Source organism: Panthera leo, chromosome B1 (genome assembly GCF_018350215.1).
Source record: "Panthera leo isolate Ple1 chromosome B1, P.leo_Ple1_pat1.1, whole genome shotgun sequence".
NCBI classification, from domain to species: domain Eukaryota; kingdom Metazoa; phylum Chordata; class Mammalia; order Carnivora; family Felidae; genus Panthera; species Panthera leo.
Genome location: NC_056682.1, coordinates 126,237,096 through 126,263,507, shown reverse-complemented (window position 1 = coordinate 126,263,507; position 26,412 = coordinate 126,237,096). Strand labels below are relative to the sequence as shown.

The window sequence follows — 26,412 nt, the reverse complement described above, 5'->3', positions numbered from 1 at the left end:
ACTTTGCAATTAAAGTGATTAATGATGTACCCTAGTGTTTATGGGTCTTGAGGTCAGTGAGCCCAAAGATGGCCATGCTGTGGGAAACTTAGATAGAGCTCATCTCACAGAAGAGGAACTAAAAATCCTCCTGTTTTTGGTATGATTGTTTATGAGTTAAGTATATTAGATATGGTTGAAGGAGTCACCAAGACATAATGAGTAATGTGAATAATCTTTATCAGTTTAGTTCTGTTGCTTAATTCCTCATTCTTAAATAGCAGTGTGAACATTCATTGGCGACTTCATTAACTCAAAGCACATTATTTTGTAAAGCAATATTAGAACAATGCATTAAATCATTAAAAATACAACTTAAATATAACACTATTCATTGGGTGTACATAAGATGCAGTTTTATTTGATGGAAGTAATTATCAAGTGGCAGTTGTTTGTTTTGGGTTTATCAGAGCCGCACCCAGTTTCCACACCTTTGAATCTAATCCTTGATAGAGCTATTGCTTATTTATGGCTTTATTTTTCCTATACATTATTGTAACCAGGGCATCACACAATTCTAGTTTCTAACAAAATTCATTATGTCATAGAATTCCTTTCAACTGTTTGGCCAGAAGTTCTGAAACTGTTTGCAGTGCATCAGAGATTTTTTATTTTGGATACTGCTCTTAAAAAATCAGTCAACTTTCAAAATAGATTGTTATAGCCACACTGATGGCTTTGTTCTCTGAATTCCTTGAGCTGAGGGATAGTACTGGGCCAAGGCACTAGTCTCTCACCATCATGGCTTACTCCTGTACAGTGGCTTTGCACTAACAGAAGAGAGAACAATAAGCCTATTGTTGAGCCCATGGCACTGAGCCATTGCCAGAATCTCTGCTGGATTGAAGCACACACTCCACTGAAGGCACTTGTGATGATCACTGTGGTCGAAAGGGAGATATATCATCTCACTGCATATTTCCTAGGATTTGAAGAGAAAAAAATGTAGGAATGATTTTTAATAATTATACCTCAGTTTTAAAAACTGCTTATGTATTTTATTTAAAAGTCTGTTTAAAATGATTGACTTTTTAAGTAATGTGTGACATTTCTAAAGTAAAACAGCAGATGCTCAGTCTAACGTGAAGATAGATAACTAAAAATCTTAGTTTTGAGAAATAGTTTTACTTATCATATATGAGGAGTTTCTCAGAGAATATAGGAAATACATATTTCAGCTTGGTGAAGGAAATGGGATTTTCCTCCCTTAAACACTGATTTAAATTATGCTCATAATCTCTGGGTGTCTTATTAATAAAGTTGAAGATAAAGAAGATACTCTGTATGACAAGAGATTTTGGGGATTGTATGGATTATAATGTTTCTTTTTCTTCATTTTAGCTGCTTCTAGGAGACTTAAACATTTCAGACTTACAGAGATTTACTTTCTTTACTGTTTCTTTAAAACAGCATTTCCTAGAGGGTTTTTCCACTAACTCCAGTCTTGAGAAAGTTTTCCTAAATAAATGAGTATTCTAAATAGATTAGTATGCCATGGTTCAAAGGGATAGATGAACAACAATCTGCAATGTTTTCTTTTTTAGGTATTTAAGTGCTCTGAAGGGGCGCCTGGGTGGCCTAGTCGGTTAAGCGTCTGACTTCAGCTCAGGTCGTGAATCTCACGGTCTGTGAGTTTGAGCCCCGCATCAGGCTCTGTGCTGACAGCTCAGAGCCTGGAGCCTGCTTCAGATATTCTCTCTCTCTCTCTCTCTCTCTCTCTCTCTCCCCCTCTCTCTCTCTCTCCCTCTCTCTGTCTCTCTCTCTCTCTCTCTCTCTCTGTCTCTTTCTCTGCCTGTCCCCAACTCATACCCTCTCTCTCAAATTTTTTAAAGGCTCTGAGAAGTTCTGTGGCTAACACAATTATGTAACTTTAAGTTTTCCAGATATCTTTAGTAACAGAAACTCTTTCTTGTTCTGTGTTTTGAAAAGTACCTTTCTGTGAAACATACTTTGAGAAATAGTCTTACTTGTCATAGAATGTACATACAAAACACACACGAGAGAAAAAAACAAATAGAGCCGCTACTAAAATGTTAAGTCTGTTTCCATCTCCTTTTTTCCATGCACTGACCATTCTGGATATGTTCTTTTATATCTTCCTTTTATCACTTAACATCATGAAATTAGCATGTTATCATGCAATTCAGGATTCTTTCAAAGAATGATTTTAATCATTGCATGTTTCGTCATATGGTTATATTGCACTTAACCATTTCCTCGTTGTTGTTTATTTAATCAGTTGTTTCCAATTTTTCATTATTATAAGTTATCCTGTAGGGAATTAATATCTTTATACATAAAATCTTTTACATACTTCGGATTATTTCCTTATGATAGATTCCCAGAAATTGACTATTATTGTTTCAAAGGGCATGAGTGGTCTTCAAGGCTTTTTATAAATAAACACCGAATTATTTTTCAAGAGAGCTTTAATAGTGTATAGTTCTCCCAGCAATATGTATTCTCACAAACATGATGTATTAACATTTAAAAAAAAAATCTCAGCACGTCTGAGAGCAAAAGATGGTATATGTTTATTTTTTTATTTTGTAATAATTTGTAAAGTTTGATTTTTTAAAGTAGTACTAATGCTGTTCATTAATTTTGCAGATTTCATTTGTCGTGTATTCTAATTTCTCACACCACAATAGTTTTAGTGTCACGAATATGTAATTACACTTAAATACATTAAATAAATATACTTAAACATTTATATATAAATTAAAAATATATAAAATTATATAAAATTTGTCATGTGATTGAGTAACTTTAAGGAAATATACAGTTTCGATGATTTTATGATTCATTTGAGGTTATTTATATATATAAAAACCCATGAAGCTAATTTCTATTGGATCTAGTATCAACTATTTGACATTTCATTATGAGTAAGTCTGTTTTTTATTTACAAAATTATATTTGTGCTTTTAATGTGTAATGGACTCAATTTCAGAATTTTGAGGGTGTGTTGTCCATTTTTTTTCTGACTGCTTGTCTTAGTTTGGGTCATTGCACTTGTGAGACTTTATCAGAAAGCAAGCAGGGCAGACATTCAAGTTTCAGATTTTAAGCTCTATTGTGAATACAAAATTTCAAGCAGTATTTTTTTAGAACCTTCAGTCCACTAAGTATTTTAGGACTCATTATTATTCTGTGCTTTCTCAACAAAAAAGAGGTTGGACTCCAAAATTAATGAAAACTAGCCATTCTGAGATTCTTGTTGTTATTGCTAACATTGGTTAAGAAGTAACACCTAGAAAAGACTGAGAGGTTTGTTTTCATAGACATAGGGTATATGTATTTTATTCTGTTTGGAAACTTGGTGACTGTTAAACATCATGTTCTTTTCTATAAATTGTTATTAGATTGCTAATAGTTTCATGCACCTTTAAGTGTCCAGATGAAAAAGGAAACCATCCAATTATGGCAAGCTTCCAATAATATCTTGGGTGGTTTTAATAAGTAGATCCTTTGTGATTACATCTTATTGTGAAATTTCAATGAAAGGAAGATTCCACTGTTCTGTACTTGAACTTGTTTCCTTTGCTTATTATAACAGCCCTATAAGCTAAAAGAAATTTGAGAGTCTATTTGAGAGTACACATGGAAAGTTATGCAACTTCACAGAGTATAATTCTATATTGTAGTAATCGAGTGTTAGCATCCATTGTAGCCTCATTAGGTTAGCCAATTTTTCAGTCAGTGCTTGCCCTAACTAATCAAATTAGTTGTTATTGGAAAATTCAGTTTCTGCTAAAAAATGTTGATTGGAGTTCATTATTAGGTTATAGTCATAGAGATCAAATATCCTGTGCTAGCTTCTTTTATCAGTTACCTGTTATCTCTGTAACTAAAACAGCCTCATGGTTTGTAGCTTAAAATTGTTGTCACTTATTTACTTACTATGGTTACATTTCTTGAATTTTGTACTTGATATCTTATCTATAGTCTTGTATTATAAGAAGAGTCACATTGCTTCTGGTATTATTAAACATAATATGTACTTTAAGACTGGGTAAATGGGGCGCCTGGGAGGCTCAGTCGGTTAAGCGTCCGACTTTGGCTCAGGTCATGGTCTCACGGTCCGTGAGTTCAAGCCCTGGGTCAGGCTCTGTGCTGACTGCTCAGAGCCTGGAGCCTGTTTCAGATTCTGTGTCTCCCTCTCTCTCTGACCCTCCCCCATTCATGCTCTGTCTCTCTCTGTCTCAAAAATAAATAAACGTTAAAAAAAAAAAGACTGGGTAAATAGCCTTTAAGTTATTAGCTTTCCCGATCATTTAGTTATCCTTGACTACAACTCGTATATTGCAATATATAATAAGTATATATAAGTTCTATCCTATATAATTTACTTACTGTAAACTTTGAAATACCTCATCTGAAAAATGGGGATAATGATAGTTGCTACTTTGGTTAATTTGTCATGATTATATGAGATAATTGTTCTAAGTCAATTATTGTTACTGTTAGTCCGTGCTAATCAAAATGACAATAATAATACGAAAAAGCATATATCGAAAATAGTTCATTTGAATTTTGAAGTAGGTTCTATGCATGGATTTTTGTCCTTCTTTCCTTGTTCTCTCCTTTTCACACTCATTACTGATGACCTGTTACATGCCAGGCACAGTGCTGATATAGACACACAAATGGGGCATGGTCATTTCTTCACTGAAATTATAGCCTAATGGAAGAACTTACAGTTTAGTTTTACTGTATCAAATATTAACTTGCATAAACACGTAAGAATATAAATACAAAATAAATACTCATTTAGTGACCGAGTTCAACCAGAATTTATTCAGTATCTTCGTAGAGACCCGATATCCTGTGGACGTATTCATGGATGTTAGGTAGGAGAAAAGGCAGGTACTATTGGAGACAGAGGTTCAGATAAGGTATTTCAACTTCCCAGGGATGAGAAAGTCATGTTTATTATACTTTTCCCTTTTGGGTGGGGAATAACCTTACTTGAAAGCTTAAACACGGATGCATTAGGAAACATGATTGGTGTTTGTCTTTCCTCATTTGAGTAAGTAGAGAACTAACGAATGCTTAGTGTTTAAGGATGTTGGTACTTGCAGCATTTTGAGTTACATGAGTTAATTAGTAGATTATGAATAGTCAAGATTATGAATTATGAAGCTATAAATTCTGATGGTATGTTAAGGTATATACTAATAAAAATTCCATTAACTAGATGTTTGCAAAAATTTATGTGGTTTTTTTTCCCCCTTTTTCTTTCTTTTTTTTTTCTCTTCAGGGCCTCTGCTACACCCAAGCCTGAGCCAGTCCCCGTTCAAAAGGTATGTTTCTCATCTAATATCGCTAAGTACCACTTGATAGTCCTTCCTGGATCACTGTTATTTCCATTTCCTGTCTCAGGCCATAGTGACAATTTATAGTTTCAGTATAATTTTCCTCACAGTTCTTTTCCTTTAAAGATTTGGGGGCGGAGGGATGGAAATCAACACATAATTAGAGTCTGTAATTGTACCTATATTATTAAAGCATGATTTCCAGGGCCATATATTATCAGTAACTTATGTTCACATTTCTTACATCCACGTTCACTTTTAATTTGCCTATCTTAAGTCACATAATTTAAAGAAAGTAAATGTATACTGAAAATCAGTATCACAAGTCTTTAATAACATTTTATTAGTAATATTAATAGATTTTTAATTGCATTTTTAGAGTATTTTGGATTAGGTTATTGGCAAGTACCTTTTTTCTCTCATATATATCCTCAAAATGTCCCAAACCATTATTCGCATACAGCTGGTTTATACTTTTGGGGGGTTTTCCCCTTTATTTCACTTGTCCTTTTTATTGAATTCTTTATATTGATGTGCTGAGACATTAAGTTACTTTCCCCCCTCAATTAGCTTTATTATTTCTAAAAGATTAATTTAGATTATTACTTATTTTTTTTAAATATAATAGAGCCACATTGTAAGTTTTTTAAAAAATCGATTGTTTTTTCTTTTGGGATGGTAGGATGAGTAGGTATTTATTTATGAATGTCATAGAAACTTAACTTGTTTTTTTTTTTTTTTTTTTAACTTTACACTTTCTTTCGAATAGGGATTTGCAAATACAAATTAACATTTTGGGAGGAATTGACCTTTCTTAGTAGTTAATTTTTCTTTGAGAAACGGCAATGAAGAAACATCTAAGATCATTTTTTTCCTCATGTAACTATTAACTATTTATTTTGGAAAAGGGAAAGAATTTTATTCTATCTCCAAATAATATCTCAAAACATTCCAGAGAGAGAAACAGGTGGATTGTTGACATTTTTCTTTTAAGTAATATATTCATTCACAATGATTCATCAGAATGTGCACATTTCTGAGTTAGATGAAAATGGTCTTTGTTCTTCCATTTTAGCATACTAAAAAAATTGAACACTTAAAAATGTGCTGCAGTTTCCTCATGAGTCAAAAATCTATACTCTGGAGAGTGAACATTTTTAAAAGATGAAATTATAATTAAGACTCTGGATATTTTAAAATAAATGTTTCCTTTGGCAATATTTTGTTTATTGTGGGGTATTTAAATTTTTTCCTTTTGGAAAATTTAAAGTGTATATTGACACGTATGATGACGTGTTTAGTCTTTTTGATAGTGTCCTGCTCTGAGTTCCTAAATATTTTGAAACTTATTTCATTTTTATAAAAAATATACTCATCGTGTGCATCATGTTACGCATGTTGGGACCAGTTGGCATGCATGTTATGCTCATTGTTTTTATCTAGAAACATGTAAAGTTTGGGCTGCTAACACGATTGTGTTTGTCTTTTTAAAAACCAGCTGTGTGTTCTTTTCAGTGAATCTATCTTGCATGTATATGGTGTGTTTTTGTGTGTGTTTATTTTTATTTCACATAGGGAGAACCTAAAGAAGTAGTTAAACCTGTGCCCATTCCATCTCCTGCTGTGTCCAAAGTCACTTCCACAACCAACACGGCCTACAATAAGGCACCACGACCCTTTGGTTCTGTGTCTTCACCAAAAGTCACATCCATCCCGTCACCATCGTCTGCCTTCACCCCACCCCATGCGACCACTTCATCACACGCTTCCCCTCCACCCATGGCTGCTGTCACTCCTCCCTCATTCGCTGCATCTGGACTGCATGCTAATGCCAATCTTAGTGCTGACCAGCATTCGTCTGCACTGAGCGCTGGTAAACCTGCAGTTAATGTCCCACGGCAGCCCACAGTCACCAGCGTGTGTTCCGAGACTGCTCAGGAGCTAGCAGAGGGGCAGAGAAGAGGATCCCAGGGTGACAGTAAACAGCAAAATGGGTAGGTGGCCAAGGGTGCTTTCTGCTCTTATCCAAACTCTTCTTTCAGGCAGTTTCCAGGAAATAATCTATATCCCCCCGCCCCCAATCAGCTGTTCTTTGAAGGAACGGAGATGAAGTTTCATTTGCTTCATTAACATGTAGCTTTATATTATATATGTACAGCACTTTCTGCAAGGCAATTATAGGTTAACCAAAACCTAAATATGCATTTTGATATGTTATGAACCATGTAACATGCTCTGTAACTCTTTCTCCAAGTCCTGGCATAACAAGGAGCAGCTGGCACTTATAATGCAAGGCAGAGCTTGAATCTTTCTTTCTCAATTTTTCCGTCCTTTTATTAGTCACCAAAAGTTTAAACAGACTGGTTAAAGTTGTGTCAGCTTATGTATCTCACCCTAAGGAGAGAGGAAGTGAGGAGTTTGAAAAGCTTTTTTTCTTGGGAAGTAGTCTTAAGACAGAAAACAAATTTAGTTTTGACTCATGTCTATGTATGATGCATTAGCTTAGGTCGGATAGCCAGCAACATTCTTTTCAGATAAGCTTAGGCTAGAATTTAGTCTGTAAAAGCAAACAGTAATGGTAGAACAATAACATCAAAGGATGCATCACAAACATCAGAAGCAAAGTAGGGAATATTTTCATTGTAAAGGTTTTTCTAAAATGAATGGATTTACAGAAGTGGGTACTAAACTAAATACATAATGTCAGTGGAAGTTTTAAAAATTCCATTCCTTGTGATTTTTCCCTTTTTGAGGTATTTTTTAAAAGATTGAAGTCCATTTTCAGCAGCCTCCATCTCTAGATGGTCATTTTAGTCTTTTTGGAATTCAGTGACCATACTTGAAGCCAAAGTCATTTGTGTAAAATCATTTTGATCAGATTTATTGTGACAAAAACGTGCTTTAAAAGGGAAATCATCTGCATGCATGATGGTTTTTACCAATGCCAGTTCCCAGGGAAGTATAATTAAAATAATTGCGTGGATAGGTCCTTTCTGAGGTAATCCCTTCCGAATGTTAATTCGTGTAATGAAGGGGCTGTGCTGTCTGTAGCACTGCTGCCATGGCAACCTTGGGGCTTTGAAATGGAAGGTGGCAGATCTCCAAGGCTGCTGCTGAGAGAAAGAGCAGGAGGTCTGGAAGAACAGCTACTGGTCCCAACATACGGTTTTGTGGTTGTGGGTGGCTTTTTAAAGTTTTGACATACATATGAGTAAAACTAGGGTCCTTCAAAGCAAGTTATTTCTTCTTTTATTTGAGGAAAAGAAATAGTACGTAGTGTTGGGTTGTATTTTTTTTTTTTTTTTTTTTTTTGTATGTCTCTTTTCAGACAGCAGATTTTAATCAGAGTAGATATTCTGGAAAGAAAGATGCAGCCTGTCAAATTGTTGGCCCCATAGAAAACTCAGGGCAGAAGTTTGCTATGTTGATGAAATTCCAGTTTCAGTATATAAAAGTCCCCTGGAAGAAGTGTCTGAACAAACATATTTTCTCCTTACTAACAAAACTTGAAATTTTATAAGATCGTCTTCTGAATGGAAACTTGTAGAGGTAAAAGTAAATTGAGGTTATGGAAGTGGGTACTTCATTTAAAACATGGAACTATGAATATGAAGCTTAAAGTTTTGTTTTATAACTACAGCTTGGATGATTAAACTTAAAATGATTTATAGCTTATTATTTTCAAAATGAAACTGTAGACAGTAGTGTAGTCGTAGGGCCTCGGGGATGGCTTTTTAATCAATGGACATGTGATTGCCGAGCCTGTGCCTGTGTCTAGGTCTGTGCAAGATTCAGGAGAAAAGGGGTTATCACATATTTGGCATCATTAGCAAGCAAGTTACAGCTTTGTGTTTGCAAACTGGGTATATTTTAAAACAGCTCGATTTCAAATGACCAGATGTTGGACAATAAAACTGGATCACCTGAAAACAGAGTGCCTGTGGTGTCTGTGAAATTCTACGACACATTTGCCGTGCCATTTCTCTCACTACATTTAGATTAGAGAAATCAAAAAAATAGATCAGACACTTTACTAGTCAATGATGAGTCATTTTGCAGAGGTGCGTTGACGAGTGCATTTCCTTCATCAGGAATCAAACTGTTTTTTCTGAAATCATTGTCAGACTATTTAGTAATTATGTGATTAGTAATTTTTTCATGTTTTTATAATATTACAAAAGGTATGCAAAAAAACCCTTTCAAAGTTGAGAGTTGTTACTTTTTTATTAATTACTTTTTATTTTAAAAATAATACATTACAGGAACCAAAAATTTAAAGAGTTCAGAAGGGTATAAAGCTAAATTTGTAAGTTGTCTTTTTCCTCAAAGCAGAAAGATTATTAGTCCTTAAGTGATTTAAAGTAACTGGCTCATATGCCAATTTGATAGGCATCTCACCCAAATTTATATAGGATTAGTAAACATAAGACACAAAAAGAGTATGTCTTCATTATGCATTATTACTGAGAAATAGTTATTCATTGTAAAGTATGAGGTCTATAATTATGCTGATAGTTTTAGAATATTTCTTAACAATACTGTGTAAGTATTCTTGTTCCTTCTTATAGATAATAATGAACAGGGCCCTTTAGGAAATTTTTAATCTTTCTTCTACATATACAAATTACTGGACTTGCTATTTTCCTAACTCCTTTCCCCACTTACTCTACTTAGAGCAAAATGGGACTTTATATTCCAAAGCAGAAGGAAAGCTATTTTGCATCAAGCAGTTTAAGTAATTTACCTTTTCGCTTTCCATGTGCCCTTGCATTATAATGTGCCACTGCTTTAAAGAGGTAAGTCTTTCATGTATCCTTTATTAATTTCAATTTTGTTGGACTGCAATCAATTTCTTCTAACAGTTCCAATGTGTTATTTTGAAGAACTTGGCCTTGGAAGATACAAAATATAATGGTACGGTAGTAATATTTTTAAATGCTTTTCTCTTTACAGAAAACACAAGTGACAAAGTTAGTATCCACATTACTGGAGAGGAAATATGGTGATTTATATATGAGTAAATAGCATGAATGTGTCCGATTTTTGCAAAATTGAGTTACATTTTGCAAAATAGCTGTCATTTAGAAGAACCATATTTAGTGTTTTCAATAAGTTTGGTTTGCATCGCTATGTTGTAGTGAATTGCTTTATGGTAAAAAGTAGTCGTGTTTAACTTTTGTCATAAAATATATGTGGGGTTTGCTGTGTAGTGGTTTACAAGAGATAATGCTTGGGGAATGTAATTTGTGTGGGTTGAGACTATTAGAAGATAAAGAGAAAGATACAAGAGAAATCATAAACAGATGTACCACCAGTGAATAGCATATATAAAACTGAGTTGGTTTCCAAATTCATATAACAAACCAGTGTTTCCCAGGTAAAGTCTCTAAGAACCGTTTTTATTTTTTAAACAACGTTGCTGACAGTTTTAGACTTTTCTGTGTACTGTTGTGTGCCACTGCATAATAGAAAGTTTATACATACCTTTGAAATTGGTTAAGAGAGATAGTTACTGACTTATTAAATGTCACAGGTAGTCGACATAGACATTGGGCATCATGGTGGTGTACTTTAAAACCATGCTTTTGTGTCTGTTGGTATTGATGGTAAACTGGCTGGGGATTAATAGCCTTAAAATAGATAAAAATCACATTAGATAAGGACTTAAATTAATTTCGTGTTACGATTATTCTGAGCATGTGCTGAAATTTATCTACGTTGTAGATTAGAATGGGAAATATGGAATATTTAACTATCTTAGACACATTCAAGAGAATTAACAATCAAATTACTAGAACCTTTGTTCCAGTGTGGCTGTGGTCCCACTAATTGAATAATTAGTTCCATGTTATATACACATAGGAATATAGTGTATCAGCATACTAGTGAAACATCCTCAAACCCTAATTTATTACTTAAATTCTTACACACAAGGATTTTGACTAGTTACTAAATTCCAGTGTAACAAACAATTTGCTTTGTAAAGGGCAAAAACTGGGCCTTGGAGAAATAAATTTAAGCATTTAGGTTAAATATGTAAATTCGTTAATTTATTAGGGATTGCTGTGCACTATTCTAGGTGTTTCTCAATTCCCTATGTGATTTAGTTCAATTTAATTGAATCCTGACAGGTTACTTAATTTTCTCATGTCATGCAGCTTGTAAGTAATTTAAGATTCAAGCCTAGGGTTTTTGAAGCCAGTTTACTGTGCCTTCCTGTGCATCATCTGACTGTGACCCTGGCTTATTTGTTACTTTGAACTGGTGTTTGTTTTTAAATGGGTTGGGACAGTCTGGATGAGTGATATGCCTGACCTACAGTTGGGTTTGATAGTACTTTCTTTTTAAACAAGCAGTTAGGGGATCTACCCCGACAACAAATCTGTTTGTATGGTTTGCAGAGTGCCTTCAAATATATTAAACATATGCCTATAGAAGGAGTCTGAAAGAATGGGAAATTGTAGTCCATTCCACTGTGGAGGAAAGAGGCTTCTGTAGATTGCACATTGTTCAGGGCACAGGGGAGGTGGGCAGCTTAGCCAGGGTGAGAAGCCTGGTCTTCTCATGGTCACATTGGCACAAAAGCTGTTGCAGTATATCATGGGCCATTCCTCTTGGGCACATTATCTGAAATAAGTGAAAATATTTATTCGATATACACAAATTGGCATCTTTAGGTTGAAACCAGTCAAGTCTATACCTGCCGCAACTCACTACACCATAGAATGTTTCTCTCCCAACTTCATGTTAATATAAAACTTTTCCCCTAAACTTTAAAAGGTTTAAATATATGTCTAAAATTCAGTTCAGGGGAGGTTATTTTGAAAAACTACTTACCTGCTATTTAAAATAGTAACGCAGAGGAAAGAATGCTTTGCATTGTGGCTAGAGAAGAGTAAGTATCTGTAAATATTGAGATCAGCTTACCTCTGGCATCCCACCCCTATTCAGTGAAACTCAGCCCTCTGTTGAGTTTATGAAGCTGACTTTGATATATCTGTAGCAAATACAGCTAACTGCCAGTGTTGGTATTAAAACTGGTAGGCAGTTTTTGTCACTATGTTCAAAATGAATTACTAGTTACTCTGACTAAACTTCATGGCAGAAGGATTGATTCAACAGTGTTTTCGAAAACTATGTAGAGTTTATACTTCAGTCTTTATAATAGAATAGAAATATACTTGTTTTTAATGATTGTATGGTTAATAGTCTGTGTGAATTAATTATGTTTTGAGGTTTTTCTTCTTCAGATGTTATTAATGTAGTGCCTTTACTAGATCATATCAGACATGCCTTTCTGAGCAATAAGTAGGTAACTGATAATACAAAAGTATGGGTTCCTACAAATCTGTTCTGAACTTACTGGGATTTGCTTGTCAGTAAGAGTGGTGGTAATGACAGAGGAGATTATGAAAATTGGGTGATCCAGTATGCTGCCTATATTTTCTATTATAATCACATTTTTATTAAAAAAAATTTTTAATGTTTATATATTTGAGAGAGAGAGAGAGAGAGAGAGAGAGAGAGGGAGAGAGAGAGCATGGGCAAGGAAGGGGCAGAGAGAGAGGGAGACAGAGAATCTGAAGGAGGCTCCAGGCTCTGAGCTGTCAGCATAGAGCCTGATGCGGGGCTCAATTTCACGAACAGGGAGATCATGACCTAAGCTGAAGTCAGATGATTAACTGACTGAGCTACCCAGGTGCCCCTATAATCATATTTTTAAAAAATAAGAGAAAACATCAAATAGGCTAGCATATTATTTCTTTATAATACACGATTCAAGATAACTCTTTGGCTTTTAGGTTTTTATTTTAATTCCAGTTAGTTAACATATAGTGTTATGTTAGTTTCAGGTATAAAATATAGTGATTCTTTTCCTTTTCTTTCTTTCTTTTTCTTTTTTTTGGCTTTTTAAGTTTTTATTTTAATCATTCGGGATAATTTTTGTTAGAAGGTTATATTTGCTATTAATATATACTTCATATATTATGTGAGTGAAAGACTTTCTCTTATTCTGCTCTGATTTTAAGTGATTCTAAAATGTTTTGTTTCTACATATGACATCTAATAATTATTTTATTCTCTGCCTTTTGTTAGGAACGTAATAGGAATTTGGATTCCTGCTAAAAAGAATTTATATAAACCTAGAGATATTTTTAAACAGTGGATCTTTCTCTGTTAACAGTGTAACAGAATTTTGACTAACATGTGTTCATTTTTGTCTGTGTTTACATGTTTATTTTGAAGCATGATGTTTGTGTAATATCTTCATGTAAATTAATTGTTTTAAATTTCATTATTTCCTTTTTGTTTTCTTCTCATCTTTTTTCTTTTCTCTTTCTTTTCTTTTTTTCTTTGCTTCATCTGTGTCTATTTTCCTTTATCCTGGGAACATCAATGTCTTATCTACTCTGTCACATCTTTTTTGTATGTATTACTCCTCCTTCAGTAACCCTGGCACCGTGTAAGTACCTAATCAGTGGTTCCTTTTTGTAATTTTCATCATTGTCTCTCTGTAACTTTCCATCCTGCTTTTAGTTTAATACTACCAGCAAACTTTATTAGTGTCTTTTTGCAAGAATTTTCACATATGTTATAAGGAGCATAGGAAACATGTTTCTCCTGCTAGAGAACTTCATATAAATCAGTGGGTGTGTTTTCCACTTCTTCAGTGGAAAAAACTTAGTAAGCCGAACCTTCAGGGAAATAAGTATTGTAGACAGTGTATGCTGGAGTTAGTGACCTCGTTTGGGCTTTCCTTGTTAATTTTTTTTTTTTTTAATTTGAATGTAAACTTGCTAATTGTGAATATCTACATTTTGAAATAAATTATTTGCTCTTGATAGTTAAATTTATGTTCTATCTCAAATATATTTTTGAAAATAAAATCGAGATTATTCTCTCCTTTAATCATAGTCATCAGAGTGTAGAGTTTAGAAACTTTCGTATCACTTAACACAAGGCCTTAAGCCGTGGTGAATATCAGAGTCTAAGGTGTACCATGCTTCCTGCAAGTATGTCATGGCTAAGAAGTGTTCTTAAGTGGTGTCATTTTATTATTCTTAGTGTACTTATTCTTAGCTTGACACTATTGTTTTGTATTTTTATAGACCAAATCTTTTGTAGAAAATAAAAGAGTTTTATACTGGAAACTGGCACCACTTAAGAGTAAACTACATTCACTAACTAATTATAGAGAAGTTTAAACTGTAAGTTTCATAGCTAAACATAAAATTTTTCACGTAATTGCATGAGATAAAGTGTTGTCTGTTTAGGAAATTATATCTTCCAAATACAGTGTGTTTATGAAGTGCTCTTTGCCTATTCTAATTTTTTAAAATTCTGTTTTAAAAAGGATTAGGTCTTGTTTAAAACAAAGTAAACGTAAATTAGTAATTAGTAAAATATTAGATATTTCACTTACAGAATCTTAGAATTCTACCATAAACTATAAATGTTACTGATTTTATGTGTAAATATTATTGATTCTGTTTTTTTTATGTAAGCTGATGACCCATAATCTTAGAATATGCATCGCAAATGATGTTTTTACTAATCCTGAAAGAAAACACATTATGTGATTGTTCCTATGCATTAGGTACTTTGGAAAACACTTGACATACACTGTCTACTTATTCATTCCTCAAAACAACTCTTTAAGGATACAATCCCCCTTTCTCAGATGAGTAAAATTGAGATTTAAAGAAGTTAAATGACTTGCACAAAACACACACTAAGTGAAGAATGTAGTGCTTGAAACTATTATCTGTTTCTAAAGCCATTGTTCATATTAATCTTATCATGTTCTTCACTGGGCAGAAATTCTTTCAGTGTACTGAGACAGTTTTGATAGTGTGACTATTCAAATGACAACAGTCAAGTGGCACTCTGACAGTACTGTGATTTTCGAGCAGCGAGTTACACCCAGCAGATGTTGCCACCCACATCTGACACTCTGAGCCCTTTCTCTTCTCAAATCTTAGTCTGCTAGTCGAGACTTGGGCTCCTTTTTCTCTCCTGAAATGACACTCATAGACTCCAAAGGTTTGCATTTGTCATATTTGGGGGTGGGGGGTGGGTAGAGGAAGAGAACGTAGTGTTCATTACCTTCAGTAGATCTTAGGTTAGGATGTTAATATATATTATAAATTCCTTAATATTTATGCTTTGTTCATAGAAAAATGAATGTTCTTAACAAACTCAAACTTCTTGAGCCCTGTAGTGTACAAAATCCCTTTCACATTTATTATTTCATTTAATGCTCAGAACAGTGCTACTTTGTATGTGATATTCTTATCTGATAAAGGAAAAAAAAATAAGCTCAGTGAGATTCACTTGTCCAAAATCACATATCTAAAAAAGTCACAGAGCCAAGATTTACATCTTGGTGTTTTGATAAATATTTCATTGGTTTCTGATATACTACACTTCTTATTCTCTGTGCTGACCCCGCACACAACTTTATTCAGGATGAGGGTTATCTATACACAGGAATGAGAAAACTGTAGAAAGTAACAGTTCTGACCCTTTTCAAAATTGGAAATTTTGGAATTGCTGTCTTAGCCTGTACTAAACCATTCTTAGTTCCCGGGCCTAGTGAAGATTTTTCATTTAATTTTGTACAAACCAATACATTTTTGCAACCTATTGATATTTAACGGTGGTTGTGAATGAATACAGTCCATATCTGTGTTTTGTTAGGCATAAGATAGATATAAGAACAATACAAGTAATTTCAAAAAATTTTTTAACTACTGTGGACTATTCAGTTCTCATTATTTTCCTTATTTTCTTATTCTTTCCCTTTTCTTTATGCATGGAATCTCTCTTCTGCTGCCTTCTTCTGTCAATTAAAAGGAAAACTCCACCTAAACGGTAACCCTTTTCTTGAATATTATGTTAACATGTGAATACCTTTTTTTTTTTTAACTAGTTAAAGATAAAGCGGGTCTACTCTAGTTTAGAAGGATGCTTTTTTAAGAAAATTGAGGCTGAATGCACTTGGAAAAGCATAAGATATAAAAAAGAACATTGATATTGAATGTATTAATTACAAATTATTTGGCAGAGGATATTTTATCCTTAACATAATTTAAAAGTGTTTAATTCTTTCTTTCCCTCTTAACCTTAGTCCACCAAGAAAACACATCGTGGAGCGCAATACGGAGTTTTATCACATACCGACTCACAGTGATGCCAGCAAGAAGAGACTGATGGAGGACACTGAAGACTGGCGTCCGAGGACTGGAACAACTCAGTCTCGCTCTTTCCGAATCCTCGCCCAAATCACTGGGACTGAACATCGTAAGTGAATACCTAGGGATTCTGATAGGTGAATGTTCTCTGCCATAGAGAATAGCATTCGGACAGATGGGCAATTATTGGGAAACAGTAATTTTCCTGAGGCAGTTTACACTTAAACTATGCCATGCATAATATGGGTGATGTAAATAAGAAGCCAGCCCAGGAAGGTCACGCTGCAAAGTGTTGGCAGTAGTAGCAGCAATGACTATAGTATAGCTGGTGACAGCATGATTCGAATGTTTTTTAGTGGCTCTGTGCAACTTGACCATTTGGTATTGATGGGTACAGGTAATTGCTTAAATGATTTTTCAAGTTAAAAAAGTAAATTAATATTGGATGTTGCTTATTATATTTCAGTGAAAGAATCGGAAACTGAAAATACAAAGAAGGCAAAGTAAGTTGTCCGTTTTTTTGGTAAATTGAATGCTTTCCTTTCCTGAATGGTCTCAATTTGTTTTTTCATAGTTTCAAGTGTAATGGTATGGCGTTTTGTGTTTGCAGCTAGAAGCTAAGCATTTAACTTCGGTGTCTTTTATGGGACTTAAATGTGGGACTTAGAAAACTTACGGATTTTTAAATTAGTAGATATTTCTGGATTTCATGTGTAAGGTTAATTTCCTTTAGTATAGAAATAAGTGGGCAGAGGAGTATATTTGGGGATGCTTTGCTAACACTACAGATCTCTGTGAATGAGTTTTATGTGTTGTCTTGTCGTAATTTCATTTTGGGCATAAAAGTGGATGTTTCCAGGAGGGCTCTATAGATTAATGTCTGCATTTATTAAAATGTTCTACTCTTAAAATCTTTGCTATTAAATAAAACAGCTATATGAAATTAAGCTTTTATAAAGCATGTTTTCTGCATGATGATCTAAGTGTAGAAACTTTTTCTTTCTCTTTCTTATGACTCTTCTATCACTTTTCTCTTCTTCTCTTTTCTTCTTTTATTTCCACAGGGAAAAGATACCCCTTCACGTCTTTAGTCCCAAATACACAAAATTACGTGACTGGCACCATGAAGTTTCAGCACGTGCTCTTAACGTACAGTGATTTATGAGTCTTGCCCCCTGCCCCAAGCAGCCAGCACATACCTTTTCATTCAGTTTTTCTTTTTTTCCAACCTCATAGCAAAATCTGTATTAAATTTGCCTTACAAAAAAAAAAAAAATAGAAACCTTTTCTATACTTTTCTAACCATTTCTTGCTGTTGTGAAAAAGAGGAAGATGAATTTGTTTTGTGCTAATCAGTAGCTCACAAATGTTAAACCAAGAGAGCAAATTAAGGGACTGGATCTGTTCGGTGGATTTCCATCGGTGTCCATTGTTACTAGGGTAGTGACCTTGGAAAAGGAATTCTTTCTGTAAGTTGAATTTGGTTGGTTGTGTGAAGCAGAGACAGATGAGCAAATAATGTCCTTGTCTAATTTGGAAAATACTTCCTTTATGTTACTACATTTCCTAAGATTACTTTTAAATTCATTATTACATAATGTTCAACGTGGGTTGTAAATTACTCCTAAGCAAATGTCAGAAGATAAGAGAAAACAGAGAAGACTGTATTAGAATAGTTTGTTGTAGATTTGGGTATTTTTTTTAAAGCAGGTACTCAGGATAGCTCTGAAGAGGAGGAGGCCCAAATTTGGCTCCTATTACAGGAAAGCAGAGAATTCTGCCCCTACTTGCAATGGGGAAATAGAGTGTTCTTTTGGTTTGGTTAGTTTCAAAAATCCTCCTTGTTACCAAAGGAAATATTTCTAAACTGGTGGATGTTTTTAGGGTATAAACAATTTCCAGGCATTAACTAGTAAGAAATAGAAAAGATAATTTTGCTTTGTTTTTAAATGAACATAAAATAAGTTATGAATGATTCTTTATGTGACATCAGAGAAGTATTTTACTGAGTGATAAATAAACAATTGTGTGTTCCTGCTGTTCCTAGGAAACTATGTTTTGGGCAATACATGCAAGCTAACATCTGACCAGAAATGCTTTCTGTTTTGTAATATAATGTATTATATATTAGTCATACATTCAATAATAAATGCATTTTGTAGTTTGGAAAAGTACTGTAATAAAGTTGCCTTTAACTTAGCTTTGTAATTGTTTTCTGTTTCCATGAAGCTAGTAATCGTGTCATCTAAGACTTGTTACACTACCACTTACATAAAATAAATAATTCTCTTGACATTTCATTCAGAAAACATTTTTAATTTTGCGAGGCTGCTAAAATGAGTGTGGAATATGATAAAGCCCTGTATTTTTTTTTTTTTTTTTTTGTATCTGAATTGTCATGTTATTTAACATAATGTCTTACGTGAGTAACAAGATTAGTTATAAGTAAGCTCTATACCCAATGTGGGACTTGAACTCACAACCCTGAGATCAAGAGTTGCATGCTGTATACCCATGGAGCCAGGCAGGCACCCCCATTCAGGGCATTTTTATTTTTCCAGGTTTTTGTTTTTTTGTTTTTTTGTTTTGCTTTGATATCATCATAGACTAGGTCAACTGCCTGATAATTTGGAGAAACTAACATTAATTTCGGTTAGTGATTACTATTTAAAATTTAGCACACCAAGTGTACTTAAAAATAATTCTAAGATTTATAAACCTGTGCTCATTTCCACTGTACTTCATAATATGCTAAGGTGTCTTTCTTTTACTGTAGCAGTTCTTCTTCAGATACTGCTTGTGATTTTATGGCCCTAACATCAATCCATTATTACTATGTCTCTGGCCTCTGTACGGAAATAGACCTTCTTAGACCAGGCTTCTTATACCTAATACTTCTCATTCATCTCAAAAGATGATATTTGAAAGTAGGTGGAATCAAATTCTCATGAAAATAAATGGTGGAATAAACAAGGTATTTCCCACCAGGAGCCAAATTTCCAACACCAGAGTTGAGAGAGAGTGCAACTAGATGAGAGTTTTAAGTAAATAAAAGAATTTCTTCCTAATAAAGGCAGGAGAGCATGTATAGAACTTTATACCTTGAAATAAGTACAATTGGAAATAAGAATTTAATACCTTACTAATTAAAAAAAAAGTAATGTCTCATTGAAAGCATACACTTAGATAAGTGAAGGATCTGTATTTGAGTATGAGTGTGAGTGTTCAGTCAGGATCACAAAAGACATTCCATTTGACTCCATCAGAGGTTGAATTCCTGTGTTCAGTTAATCTTCTGGGACATCTTATATTCCTAGCTTAAAAGCTAGCCAAATATTGTAAAAGCTCCTTGCAAAAATATTATTGTAAGTCTGGTGACCTAATTTATAGCTTGTTTTTGTTTGTCTCTCTGATACAGAGTTTCTTTATCATAGGCTTGTTTTTAATGTAAAATTTGAAAGTTAAGAATTTTCAACGTTTTTACAAGGTTTTACCAGTTACAAGATGGAATGTTACCCACAGAGTGAATATTTTTGTTCCCCTGAAAAATATATTGTTTGTGGAAACGGAAATATACTCATTTTGTACATCATTATGCCCTTTTGGAAGACTGAGGTAAAAATATTGTAGGGAGCTTATTTAATAAAAATTGTGATATTAAGATAGAGAGTAGCCATCCCATCTTTTATTCAGATTTATTCAGAAATTTGGGTGAATTGATTTCCCCAAATGAAAAAGTTCATAATTGTTGCACTTCCGATGTGTATTTAAAATCATATAAATCACAAATATTCATTTATTGCCTGAGTTATTCTTTCACACAAATAATTACTGAATACTTAAATGGCAGGCACTGATGAACTAGAGATTAAATAATGAGTAACAGATAAATATATAAATAAAGTGATCTGAGATAATTGTGTTACTAAGATAAATTCGTATAAAGGAAATTTGGCTTAGGGAGGGATTACTTAGGTTGTGTGGATCTCTGAGGAGATGACGTTAATGCCATCACCTGAGAGAGGAAAAAGAGTCAGCCACGTGATGACTTGGGGTCACCGTTCAAGGCAGACGAAACGAGTGTGGAAACCCTGAGGCGAGCAGGAGTGTGGCAATTACACAGAACGGAAAGGACAGTGTAGCCAAAATGTGGTATGTGACCGGAAGCATGATATAAAAATGTCATACATATGCGTATAACTTACATTCTCCATACTGTCCACAGCATATGGAATGGGAGGTTGTCTTCTGTCTAACTACTTTCAAGACAGATTTAAAAATAAAGAACCAAGGTGGTATGTCAAAGGTTTATCAAAGCTAAATAAAGTACATTCACTTATTTGTGCTGCTCTCAGCATAGGTATCAATTTAATGCTTTTCCCATTAGACCCACTGAAGACTTACGAAAAGGAGGCATTATTATAGTATATGTTGGTAACATATTTGTAGGGAACAGCTATAAAACACACATAAAGGCACTAAAAAACAAAACTTCCAACATACAGAAATTAGACCTATATCGTGGCACCTGGGTGGCTCAGTCAGTTAAGTGTCCAACTCTTGGTTTCAGCTCAAGTCATGATCTTGGAGTTTGTGAGATTGAGCTCCGCATCAGGCTCTGTGCTGTTAGCACAGATTGGGATTCTCTCTCTGTCTGTCTCTCTGCCCCTCCCCTGCTTGCTTGTGCACACGCTCTCTCTCTCTCTCAAAAATAACCTTTAAAAAAAAAAAAAAGAAATTAGACATGTAATACTTTATTCATAGTTTAGTGATGGATTTGACAGTTTAGTTCTGTCTATAAAATTTACCAAGAATTGTTTGAACTCATTCCTTTTTGTTTACCCACTCAAGAAAATTACTTAAACCAAGTAATTCCTTGCTCATTCTTTCCAAAATAGACGTCAGTACTCCAGGATAGTAGGAAGCAAGGAATGATAAATTCTGAATTTGAGACTCCCGATTTGTAACTCACTAGTTTCTACCCCTGAGTTTCCACTTTAAAATAGGAAGTTCGAGTCAGTGGTGGACTCTATGAAGCCCTTCCAGATACTGCTTCAGTAGAGGACTTGATAACCGCTGCTGCTGCTGCTGCTGCTGCTGGGGTGTGTGTGTGTGTGTGTGTGTGTGTGTGTGTGTGTGTGTGTGTCTGTGTGTGTGTGTGTGTGTGTGTCTGTGTGTGTCCGTGTGTGTGTGGGGCGGGGGGCAGACAGCCTTCATTCATCAGCCCCTTCACATGTCACCTCAGCTGCAGATGCCCCTTCGTCCAAAGCCACAGCTTCATGAGCTGCATACATGCAGTGAGCTGCCTGGAAGGAATGGGGGGAGTGAAAAGCCTGGTCGTTTCAGCCCAGGTAGGGACAACCTGGAAGGGTCATTCTAGATTGCAAATCCCAATTTGGACCTGACTTGCATGGGTTCTTCTCACTTCTTATTCTCATCTTCCCTTCATTCTTTCTGTCTTTGTTGCTTCTAATCCCTTGAATTTTCAACCCAGATCACAAACAGCATTTAGGGAAATCATTAAAGTGAAAGATCAGGTTAGGGCAGCCTGCAAGGTGTATGGAAATCAAAAAGAGATACATTGGGGCGACTGGGTGGCTCAGTCGGTTAAGTGTCTGACTCGATTTCAGCTCAAGTCATGATCTCAGGGTTCATGGAATAGAGGCTCACATCGGGCTCTCTGCACTGACAACACGGAGCCTGCTTGGGACTCTCTCTCTCTCTGCCCCTCCCCCAGCTTGTGCATGCTCTCTCTCAAAATAAATAACAACAACAAAAAAAACCAGGGTAAATTTCTTTGCCTTGAGTGAAGGATGTTTATTTGGTGATCAGAAGCATTCTGGAAATAATGAATAGGTGAGGCTATTTAGACGTCAAATATAGTCAAGGGTATATGAATCAATGAAAAGCTTCAAAGTAGAAAGTTAGGATGAACTCTGAGTAAATGTAATAAACTCTTGTAACTGGCAAGCAACACTTAATAAAATAACAATTTTGTATGTTATAATTTTCCATGTGTAACATTTTAGAATAAAATATATTAGCCATTTAATAATCAATTACTTAATACATTTTATTTGAATACCTCTGCTCTTTTCTTCACACCCTTAAAAGTTTACCTTCTGTTTTCTCCTGAGGGAGATATTCCTGCTGAGTTGCCTTTGGGAACGTGTAGGGGGATAGTACAGATCTTCCAAGATCAGGAGGATGCTAGTGGGGGACTGAGGATGCTAAACTGTGTAATGCTCTGAATAATTTCACCGAATGAAGTGTGGTCCTTCCCCAAATGCCTGTGGTGTGCCAGTGAGAATGACCGGGCTGAGGGCAATTCCTCGCTCTCCCAAGATTTTCTTATTCCTTCCTATAATTCCAGCCACACAAACTCACCCACAGTGTACCACCTCCACTCTCCATAGTGACAGTAATCTTCTTTCTGAAGTAATATACTCTTTAATTTCTACCACTCCGTTCCTAATTTGTATTACGGGTATTTGTCTGTGTGTCAGAAATCTTCAGCTAGACTACGAGCTCTTTGAAGACAAGAGTCTTAGTATAATAATAAAAATTGGAAGGAAAAGTCATTCCGGTAGGCATGGTATATCTTTCTAGATGTAACTGTGACTGTGTAAGTAAGATCTATACATTCAATATATAAATAGATATTTAACAAAAATGTATATATAAATATAAATATATAAGTATACAAATACAGAAAATATACAAATGCAATTTGAAAGTAGGTGTTAGGATTGTAAGATTCATGTCTGGCAAATTAATTCTTAAGTTAGAAATATACTGGATTAGCTCAGGCTGCCACAACAAGATAGCACAGAGTAGGTAACTTAAATGACAGAAATTTATTTTCTAACAATTTTAGAAATTAGAAGTCCAAGACGAAGGTGCCACCAGGGTAGATTTCTGGTGAGGCTCTTCTGTCTGGCTTGCAGGTGACCACCTTCTCACGGTGTCCTCACATGGCCTTTTTTCTGTGGACACACAGAGAGAGAGCTCTGGTGTCTCCTCTTTCAATAACGATACTAGTCTTCTCGGATTAGGACCCCAGTGTTAAGAACTCCTTTAACCTTAAGTACCTTCTTAAAGGCCCTGTATCAAACTACTGTCACAATGGAGGGTTAGGGCTTCAACATACAAATTTGGGAGGGGGGGAACAATTCAGTCCATAATACATACCAGCTGCATTTCTATACTAATACTGATTTGACAGATTAGCATCTTAAAAAAAAGGTTATTCTTAAGTAGGGTCACTGACTTGGATGTGGTTTGAAGGATTGTTGTTATCTCTGTTGTAGTGTCTCTTTTTCTGTTTTGGGTAACAGCTGTTTGTCTCCATGCCCTGTATACCTAACTGGAATATGAGCTCTTTGAACACAAGAGTTACAGTGTCCCCACCATATTTGGCACAAGTTAGCACTAACGAATGGTTCCTAACATAAATGCATATTCTCCAATTTCCTAATTCTTGAATTTTAGGGAAATCGTTAAGAGTGTGGTGTACATAACTTTTAACTGAATACAAATCAGATTTTTATAAAAAATCAAGACATTAATATCTGTATTGTAGGTAAAGTGGAATCAAAACTAAATTGCTTGAAAGAATTCTACCTTGGGCAGTCTGATTGGCGAGAGTTGATGCTTTCCCCCTGGTGTTATCTGTTTGATAAATGTTGTGGAAGGTACTTTTTAAATTTAAATGAACATTTGTGTCTTAATCCCTCTTCCTTTGTGTTTTTGATCTGTTTCAGCATGAATAGTTCAGTGACTCCTGTGATAAGACAATACATGACTCATTTTAGAAATGCATATATGAAATGCTTAGTCCTCTGACTGGAAAAACCAATAGACAGAATTTTATCATTCCTAAGGAAATGAAGAAGTTTGAAGTTGAGAGTCTAGTCTACAACATCAACTGAAAAGAAGCAACAGCTCTGTTATTAGCAACATATTAATAAATGGAAAACTCTTAATAATATGTGGCTTACCATAGTAGAGAATTATGGGAGGCCATAGAAAATTTCATTGGAAGATAACTTTAAAAAAACATATATACCTAAAATACATCATTGTGTCAGGCACCATACAGTTTATCTTAAGTTAAAGGGTGATTTTCTTGATCTCCCCATTTTTTTGGTTTCTACTATATAGTAAAATATTTATCTAATAAGTAGTTTTAAGATGTTCATGCTTATATAGGTCTATAAAAAGAAATAAAAAACAGCATTTTAGTTAGCAGAAAGATGTATAAAATTATCATGATCACACATACTTTTACCATTCTTTTATCTCCCTTGCTTAAGTGATGGTAGGTTCTGATTTTTCATATATTATGGTTAAGAATAATGTGTGATATAGATTTCTAATTTTCAGAGACTCAGAGGAGGGAGGAGTAACTGCCTCTCCCTTTGGAAGGAAAATAGTCCAAACTCCAGTCACTGGTTACATTTCACAAAGCTGAAACAGTACTAGGGGGAGAATCCTGTTATGTATAAGCTGTCCCATAGCACTAAGTCATATCCATATGCTTTCTAGCTAAAGGTCATCAGAACAGATATTAAGTTACTTCTTGGATAGAAACCTATCTTTGTACATTCGTTGAAAATATAGCAAAAAAATTCATAATTATTTCCAAACATACTCTTTTTACAGCAGGTTTTTAAAAAATTTTAGTTTGTGCACAGATGTTTCTGTAACCCACATAAACTAGATTAGTGAAGAAACACAGTTTGCTGACCTGAGCCTTGTCTTCCTTCAGTTGCTCTTTCACAAATATACTGGACTCCTGTAACATATCCTCTCCCCCCTCCCCCAAGGTTTATTCATTTTTGAGAGAGAGAGAGAGTGTGAGCAGAGGAGGGGTAGAGTGAGAGGGAGAGAGAGAGAATCCCAGGCAGGTTCCTCACTGTCATTATAGAGACTCATGCGGGGCTCCAACCCACGAACCCTGACATCATGACCTGAGCCGAAAGAAACCAAGGGTCAGATGCTTAACTGACTGAACCACCCAGGCCCCTCTGTTACATATCCTTTTTAAGACACATGTCATTTCAGTAAATTATCTAATACTATTATTCTTCATAACCTATGCAAAGAAATCAGGAATCATTCCCTAGTTCTCATATTCCCGCATATTTTTATGAAGTGTAAGAATTAACAGGTGGATTTGCTCAAAAATACACAACGCAAAGGCTTCCACAACAGAGTCTAATTTTAGAAAATAAAAATAATAACAGCCAGATAAAATCTTTTAGCTGAGACCATCATATACATTACTGCAAAAGTATGTTCATCAACCTAGAAAATAGTCCATAGGTTTAAAAAAATGAGTATATAACCAAACACTAATTTTTGTCTATTGCAAAATATGGAACATTTGTAATTTCTCTCTTCATTTTCTACTGGTGGATTATACTGTCCTATGCAAATGCTGGTTTGGTGACTGCTGTATAATGTAAAGGTCGCCACCTATTGAATATAAGTAATTACTACACTTCAGTTCCTTGTGAGACTGGTACTTTAAGATCACTGAAGCAAGAAACAATAGTTTCTGTCTACTCTATGTATTTTCACACACAAATTGTTCATTTCTCTGTTTAATTATGGAAATACTTGTGTATGTTTTCCAAAAATAATTTGGGAAGACTACCACTTATAAAGTTTTTAAAGAAACAAAAATGAGTATTTGTAATACACAAAAATTCTTTCATAGTCCATATGTTCGTTGTTGAAGGATATAAATGAGCAAACAAAAATCATCCAAATCCAGAGGTAAATACTGAAAAAGTTGTGGTTTATTTACATTCTGGGTAGAATTGAATGCATTAAGTTCCTTAGAAGTTTTATCA

At 34.7% G+C, this 26,412-nt stretch overlaps 1 protein-coding gene across 13 annotated transcripts in view; it reads left to right on the top strand.

The window, feature by feature from the left end:
• Positions 1-26,412, top strand: part of PDLIM5 (PDZ and LIM domain 5) — a 219,392-nt gene that overhangs the window by 115,356 nt on the left and 77,624 nt on the right. For 3 of the 13 annotated variants that reach the window (XM_042935861.1, XM_042935865.1, XM_042935864.1), the window contains 5 exons: positions 5,303-5,345; positions 6,933-7,351; positions 16,215-16,232; positions 16,489-16,661; positions 17,019-17,055. In XM_042935861.1, coding sequence (XP_042791795.1) covers positions 5,303-5,345; positions 6,933-7,351; positions 16,215-16,232; positions 16,489-16,661; positions 17,019-17,055 — 690 coding nt within the window. Of the gene's footprint in view, positions 1-307; positions 985-5,302; positions 5,346-6,932; positions 7,352-13,718; positions 13,822-14,963; positions 15,402-16,214; positions 16,233-16,488; positions 16,662-17,018; positions 17,056-17,616; positions 18,892-26,412 lie in introns of those variants that run through there. The other 10 variants (XM_042935866.1, XM_042935873.1, XM_042935872.1 and 7 more) reach the window with 9 other exon arrangements.